At 34.8% G+C, this 8316-nt stretch overlaps 1 protein-coding gene across 1 annotated transcript in view; it reads right to left on the reverse strand.

Moving 5' to 3' along the window:
- The window catches only part of prlrb (prolactin receptor b), a 20261-nt gene extending 14752 nt beyond the window's left edge, over positions 1–5509 (reverse strand). Inside the window, exons 1-2 of the mRNA XM_007557861.2 lie at positions 5329–5509; positions 1381–1537 (exon numbers count right to left, since the gene is read on the reverse strand). Of these exons, the coding sequence (XP_007557923.1) occupies positions 1381–1456 (76 nt within the window). The 5' untranslated portion in view covers positions 1457–1537; positions 5329–5509. The remainder of the gene's footprint in view (positions 1–1380; positions 1538–5328) is intronic.
- Positions 5510–8316: the final 2807 nt, after the last annotated feature.

Here is an 8316-nt window from a genome sequence, read left to right on the forward strand (position 1 = left end):
AGATAGATAGATAGATAGATAGATAGATAGATAGATATAGTGACTTCCGTGTATAAGTTCAGGGCTGGACTTAAAAACTTATTACGATGTAAGTGTTTAATACCCGTTTATCAATGGTTATTGATTTGTTTTTAACTGATTTGTTTAATACTGCTAAACTGGTTGCGTGACCTTTCCTAATTTATCCTCAGTTTTCACTCCATGTCATCATTTATTTTTAAGCAGTGATGAGGAATGGTGGCGAAACCTGAAACTGCTGCTGAACTGCTGGAACATGTTGTTGCCATGTAACCAAAGAGTGAGTGAGTTGCTAGGTAACCAAAGAGTGAGTGAGTTGGTTGATTCCACCAACCTCAGCTGGCTGTAGCTCTGGAATAAATGAAGAGACCACTGCACTGAGCCCCTTTGAAAACCTGGTTATTCCACCAAATATTGATTTCTGGACTCTTCGTGGGTTAAAACATTAGTATTGTTGTGTCTCAATGAATATGAACTTGTTTTCTTTGCATTATTTGAGAGGTCTGAAAGCACTGCATATTTTATGTGATTTTGACCACTTCTCATTTTCTTCCAAAAAAAATACTAAGTTTTTGCTTGGAATTTCGGAGACATGTTGTCAGTAGTCCATATAATGAAAAGGCAATGTTCATTTTACTCAAACATTTATCTATAAAAAGTAAAATCAGAGAAACTAATCATTTTGCAGCAACAAGCAGCTCTACTAGAGTGCTTGTTTTAAAGTCTAAAGGAGACAAGCTGTAAAGAGGTTTGTGAGCTACAGAGAGATGTAAAGATAAGGGAGAAGAGCTATGATTGGTAAAATATGACACCGTGTCACAATACAGCGCCATTGTCCTGAGTGGGAGAGAGGAAGTGCAAAAGTCACACAGAGATAAATGTCAAGATAGACCTGAAATAATCTCCATAAAAATGAAAACACCAGCTTCAAGTGGAGGCTATTCAATCCCTCTTTTTCATTTTTCTATTAAGCAGATTTGAAAAAACTTTGAGCTACAATCATTCAAAAGTTTCTAGTTCACGCAATCAGAGCACACGTCACACACAACCTTCTTATCTTTCTGCTCTTTTGTGATCTATGGTTTCATGGAAAGAAGTTTGAGTGTTTAAGCTTTGAATTGCAAAATTGAAACAGATTAAATATCCATCAGCCATTTAAAAGCTGCAGTGAATTGTGAATACAGAGTAAGACAAACGACTTGCTTTGATGGAAAAACTGAACTTCAGTTCACAGAGAGAACAAATGTAAAACAAGAAGTATAACTACTTGTATTTAGGTTCTGCCTTCATTTCAAAAATTTTAACAAAACAACCACTTTCAACACAACCTTCTGACAAAATGAATATCAAATGTTAACTTACTGCTGCAAACTCTGGCTGCTGACAGCACACAGAGGATAACCAAACCGAGGTGCGTCCTCATCCTGGCGTTATACATCGACACAGCCAAGAGAAACCAACAGCATGTCCTCAAAAAAGTACTGTAAACACGGGGCTCAGCTGCGCGTCTTGTTTACACCTGAAACACAGAGACATGCAGGGAAAACATCACATTTAACCCACACAATAATAAAACATGATATTCAAACTGAAGAGTTGAGATGTGATGGGAATACAGGAAGCTTTAAAAAAGTGAAGGTAGAGGCAATGACCGCTAACTGATGACAAAACTATGAAAATGCTCATCCATATTTCCTGTTGTACTTTAAATAAGACGTGAGTGAAAGTACCAGAGAGATGAAAGCAGGGAAGTGCTGCTGCACACTGCTCAGTCAGCTGATTGAAAGAGGGTGTAGTTTACTATGAAAGGTGGACAGAGTACACAGAAATTGTACTCAAGTAAAAGTAGCACTACTTCAATATATTTTTACTCAAATAAAAGTAAAAAGTAGCCATCCAAGAGATTACTCAAGTAAGAGTAAAAAAGTATTTGGTAAAAAGTTTACTGATCAACTGATTAAATTATACATAATTTAATATTTAAAAAATACATAAGGTGGAGCAAAATGTGAAGTTAAGTGGATATTTTGGTATTTTAAGAACAAAAATGACAATAATTCATATAAATAACAACAAATAAAATCAGACAAAACAAAATTTTTCCAAATGAGTTTCGTTCAATATAAAAATGATACAACTTTAACGAAAACTGCAGCTGTGTGTCTGTGACTGGTGAATTTTTGGTTAAAACATGTTTGTTTTTCATTGAGTGGATAGAAAATTCAGAAATTTTACTCAAGAGTAGCAATGCTTCATAATAAAATTTCAGCATACAGCATAGTAAAAAAAAAAACTCCTAAAAGTTACTCAAGTAAATGTAATTGAGTAAATGTAACTTTGTTTACGATACTTTCTATGATTTTTTGATCCTTTGGAGTCAATAAACTTTCTAAAATCGGTTTTATCATGTCTTCATTGAAAACATTGTCACTCTTTCATTCATCTGCTGGTTGTGTTCAATTTTTCTTCAAGATCAGACTTTCCTACAGAATATTATGGCGCCCCCTAGGGAACCTGGGGAAAACAGAGTGTCTTCAGTCAGAGGCTTCTTCAAATTCGCTGTAATACAGACGGCTACTTCCTGCCACCAGTCATCAACATCTACAGTAACTCTGAAGAATTAATGAGTTTCAACAACATTTAATTTCCCTTTGGGATCAATAAAGTACTTTTGAACATTTTTTTTTCTTTTGCATTACATGGCAAATTTTTTGCGTTCTCTCGCATCGTTGTACTAGTCACTTCATGCAACATCTTGAATAATGGAAGTCTTTGTGCTACAATCTAGGGTTTTTCTAAGGTTTTTCCATGCATGCTAATATCTCATAAGTGTAATATTTGAAATTTTATATATTTGACTTTAGAATACAAATGCACCACAAACTTATGTGCAAAATGCAAAAGTAAAACAGGTCAATCATTCTTTCTCTTTCCATTCCTTCTAAGATATAAACAGAAACTTTCCATGAGAAAGAAAAAATACATCCAGCCTATTTGGACTATTATTTTTGAGTTATTTTCACAGGGTAATAAAGTCATCAGACAGTTTTGTCTTTTAGTCTGAATGGTTATTAAAGGAGCGTTTTCATGAGCAGTCCCATCTCCACCTTACACAAACAAACCTGAACACGCAAGGAGATCGATTTTCAACCAGTTTCTGCACCAAAGAGTGAAGAATGGAGAAACACGTTTTAAAGGTCTATATATACAGATGCAATTTTAAATGGAGATTTGTTAAAATTATGCGTGTACACAAAATAAACCAGGTCGTATTTGTTAATTTATTGAGGTAATGCAAAAATAAAAATTTTTGCCTGTAGGGGCCTCCGTAGAAAATAACTAGATTCTGTTTGAAAATTATTGGCCTTCCTGTTAGATCTCAATCTGTCTTTTCTGATCACCAGACAATAAAAAGACAATTAAATAATTTTAGATGCTCCTCTAACCTGGCAATCAATCAAACATGCGATTAATCAATTAATCGCATGTTAAATTAAAATGACCTTGATCATTTCTAATGATTCATAATTTTTAAAGTGCAATTTTGTTTAAAAATACTTCATAATCCAATTTATTTAAGGTTTTGATTGTACATAGTTTTTATTTCCTTTTTATTTATTGTTTTAAGTTGTTGGATATTCAATGTTTATTAGGCATTGAAAGGGTGAACTTGCATTATTATGGCATATTACTTGAAAATGGTCTCAAAACAATAATAATGTTGTTTATGGGAATAATTACTGGGACAATTTATTATACAGCAAAATTTGTTATTGTGACAAGCCTTCATTCCACTGCAGCGACTAATAACGTTCTAAAAACATTAGCCATGTTTTAAAATGTAAATGTAATTTTTCCATTTTCCCAGACATGCATAGCACTAGTAGTAAGGAATATTATTTTCTATAAAGTGATTTTTTAAAAACTTAATGTATTAAATAATATTTTCTGGTGTCTAATTTAAAAATCTAAACATATATATAAGAACCAATTATTTTTGTTTCAAAGAGCCACTTTGCTTTAGTTGCACTAGGCAAATTTCGTTTGGCGGGATTGAATGCAAAAACTGCTGTGCTGCAATTTTAAGTTAAATTGAATCATCACATTGCACTATAGGGGTAATTGCTACACTGCGTAGTTTCTTTATTAGCATGTCTGACAAACACAGATTCACTTGAGATAACATTAGGCACTTCCCTATTCCAAGGAGTTCATGTTTATTTAGATGCTGCGGGGCCACATAGAGACTCGCACAGTCAATGTGGGCTCTGAAATGCCGACATCCAAGCTGTAAATTCATGTCAGAGTGGCTGCTCTGCTGCTTGTTCTACAAGTTTCTACACTTACTGGAAATTCACTGACTCAAAGGGAAAACTAAGAACCTCAAAGTGGCTTTTTCACAGGCTGACAACCTTGAAAGGTGTAACTTGTCATCCTCAGGAGAAATATAAAGTGTATGTGTAATGATGTGTGTGTCTGTAGCTTTCTGAACATTTGTTTTTTGTTGATTTTTTTTTCCCTGTGCCACAAACACAGCGACAGCAAACTCAGTTTTGTGTAACTACACCTGCTCTGGCAAGTTTCAACAGGATCGCTTCCTGCTGCGTTAGGCGGGCCCTGCATGAAGCTTTATTTCCTTATTTCCCAACTCTGGGAGAAGACAAAACAAACTGCATGTAAAAAAACATAAAACCAACTGTTAAACTGTCACTGCTTATTAAAGCCCTAAACCTGAAACAATTTAGTCTAATTGAAAAAAAATAAATAAATGTATTTAGTGAGGATCTGAACAGCCGGAGTAAATTACAACCATTATATTTGACGTTGAAAAGCACATATTGTTGGAGAAATGGTCACCAACAAAACGGTGTTTCCATGCTGCTATATTTATTAACCTCACTAAAACACAGCAGCCTTCCACATATGGTTATTTTATTCTGCTTCTTGGTTAAAAAATATTACAATATCCATAATAACACACATTACTTCCTTTAAATAATATTTATTAAATATTAATGTGATGGCAGAAGTATTATTTTAAAATCAGAGCTTAATCTAACTAAATTCATGATTACAGTACACTCAGTTATAGTAACCCGTGTGATGCATGTCACTACATGGTGTTAGATTACATCGTGTTGCTTAAGCCTGCGCGCGTCCACACTCACGCGCACGCCTCTTTTACAGAAAAACATCCCAAATTAATGATAAACAGCTGATTATATAACTTTTAAAACTGCGCTTCATTATCATAAACAGTTAAAAAGCAGTTTCTCTGTTGTATTTAAACATTTCAGAGGAGGGACTCACCGCCTCGCAGGACTGTGGACGATCTTTATCAAGGTCTTCCGCAGATGTTACATCGCAGCGGAAGACCTGCTCTCACCTGGCAACCCCCTCTGCGCCACACGACTCAGGTATGACCGCTTATGAGGAGCCGGAGAGGTGAATCACCGGGAAGGGAGGAGCTACTGGCGCACGACCTGCCCCCCTGCGAGCCGGCGGAGATGGCAAGCACGGCGAGATTCGTCACTTCGCCAGGTTTTCCAAAGAGCTCCAGACACACGCTTTCACTTTTGCTGCTGTCACTTAATTTATGTTAGATGTTAAATAAATATTAGATATGAAAATAATATAATCTCAAGCAATCGTTCAGATATGATAGTCTACCTGTTTCAGTCCGCCGAGAAAAGGCGGACGGCTTTTGAACGCATCTCGACCGCAGAAGGGTGTGTTTTACCTGCGTGACTGTTGCAATGCTACTAGTCAGGAAACCTTAAAAAATTTAAATGACTGCATCAGTTTGACTCTGATGTAACTGACAGTTAATACGTTTTTATCCTTCCTTTTAAATCTGCTGAATATTTTAATTACTTCCACCTCCAGACAAAAGCTTTTGACAATAACAATAATAATAATAATGATGATAATAATAATGATGATAATAATAATAATAATAATAATAATAATAATTTATTATTATTATTATTATTATTATTATTATTATTATTAAATATATTAAAAGTATTATTATTATTATGAAATACAATTATTTAACTTTTGATATTATAAACATTTAAATTAGTTCTTAAAATTAATAAAAACAGCATAAAGTGTCTCAATGTGCAGCAGAATATTATTTTTTAATGCAGCATATTTTGAATTTCCCATGATCCATGTGAGTAAGGAGAACACCACCATGCATCTGTGGAAACCCTAATTTCTGCTCCACTCTGCTGAGTCATATATACATCCATGTCTGCAAACATGCAAAAGGTGACCTTCAATTCAGAAACATCACTAAAAAGCAATGTCTATGCTTTGAAGTAGAAAAAATAGATTTTCTGCTCCTTTTTAATTTGAATTAATTTGAAATTCAAGAATAAAATTTACATGTCTTGATTTGGATTGGTCAAATTTATGAAAGGTCAGGAGGGATTTCATTAGTTTTTTATATTACTACTTTTACTCTGATATTAATGTGAAATTATATTCCAAGTGTTTCCAAGAAGCCAGATTTTTTTAAAGCCTTTTAAAAACGGTTTTGAGCAACTGTTTTCTTTTGCCTCTGGAGCAACTGACCAGAGTTAGTGACCAATTAACCACTGACACAAAAACCCTCCCAAACTTAATGGATGTATCAACACATAACACAACAAAAATTAAATATGAAACTTGTTAATAACACCTTTTTTGTTCCCATTTTCTCTGGTCTATTCTTTTAAAGATTCTCTCCAACAAAGGTAGTTAAAGTACCCAAAAATTATATTCAAATAAGAGTAGCACTATTTCAATATATTACTACTCAAGTAAAAGCAAAATGTAAAATAAAATCCAAGAAAAAAATAAGGATTTCATAACTGATGATTTAAAAGTATGTTATGCAGAAATTCTGGTATTTTAAAGACTAAAACAAAAAAAAACAAGAAAAATATTTCCTGTGACAATATGTACTGTTTATTTTATTCACTTGATCTCTAAATGGCTCAAAAAACTCAGAAAATAAAAATATAACATTAAAGCAAAGCTTGTGCAAAAACAAGCTTTGCTTCAAAATAAACTGTAAGTTTACAATGCACTGCAATTGTATTTATAAAGCATTTATTAAACAGTTTGTGTTTATATCTGGTGCATTTTTGGTTAATACACATTGGCTCTTTAAGTTACTCACTGTGGGAAGGGTAATACTTCATAATATTAGAACTTAAAAATGAAAAAAGTATGTGGTAAGCTAGACCTAAAAGTAATTTTTTTTACAAAAACTTACTCAAGTAAATGTAACTGAGTATAAGTTCAAATCCATGGCGCAAAAAGTGGTTATGCACTGTATGCAGCGCATAGGGGCGCTACACTAGAGGGGGCGCAAAAACGATGTGGGGATTTTTTTTTCTAGTCAGTATTTTACATACCTATCAGCTGTTTGTGTATGAAATGATCAGTAACACAGGAACAGCACTGATTAGGCGCCCAATCCCCTCCTGCCAGCCGCTATCCCCTCCCATACAGGTAGCTAGGGCTCACGTCCCTTCAAGAACGCGCTGAGGCGCGTTTTTTTCTGTCTTTTAAATTTGTAAATACATTTCTTATAAATTCTGCAGCGAGGTCTTTCTCAAATAACAAAGTAATGGTGGGTAACTATGGCAACCAGTGACAGTTTAAAAGCCTGCCTACTCTTTCATCCTCCATGTTCATAAAAAACCCATCAGACAAGCCTGCTCTGAATATCAAATGAAACTGTGACATCACAATGTGACATCACAATGTAACTCCAAAGGGAGAATTCTGACATCACCAGGGATTATATAAGCTCATCACATCGATCTACTTTCATCACAACCTGTTAGCAGCCGTTGTTAATAGTTTCTCTTGAGAATTTACTAAGCAGTTCACAGCAGGATTTTCAATTTTGGTGCACATTTCTTTTGGACATCAAGATTATCGTGAAATCTTGACTCAGTTTTAGAGAAGTGATTTTATCTTAGAACCTGAAACAAGCAAAGGTTACGATGCAGTCCATCGCTAGAGAGCAGGAGACAGTCGATGTAGCGGAGGAGGAACAGCCCTCTAAGTCTGAGGAACAGACACCAAAGACGACGATCATCAAGAAGAAAAAGATAACAATTCAAATCGGGTTAGAGACACATGCTCCCGCTGATCTAAGGTCTCCAGCTGAAAGTACTGGAATGGAGGACATTTTACTGGTTACCAAACAGGAATCGATCTCCGTACTGCAAGTGACACCAGAGAAAGAACAGTTCTCTATGTCCAGCACTGAAAATGTTAACAAGCAGCACACTT

This window comes from Poecilia formosa, unplaced genomic scaffold, assembly GCF_000485575.1.
Source record: "Poecilia formosa unplaced genomic scaffold, Poecilia_formosa-5.1.2 Scaffold92, whole genome shotgun sequence".
Lineage (NCBI taxonomy): Eukaryota > Metazoa > Chordata > Actinopteri > Cyprinodontiformes > Poeciliidae > Poecilia > Poecilia formosa.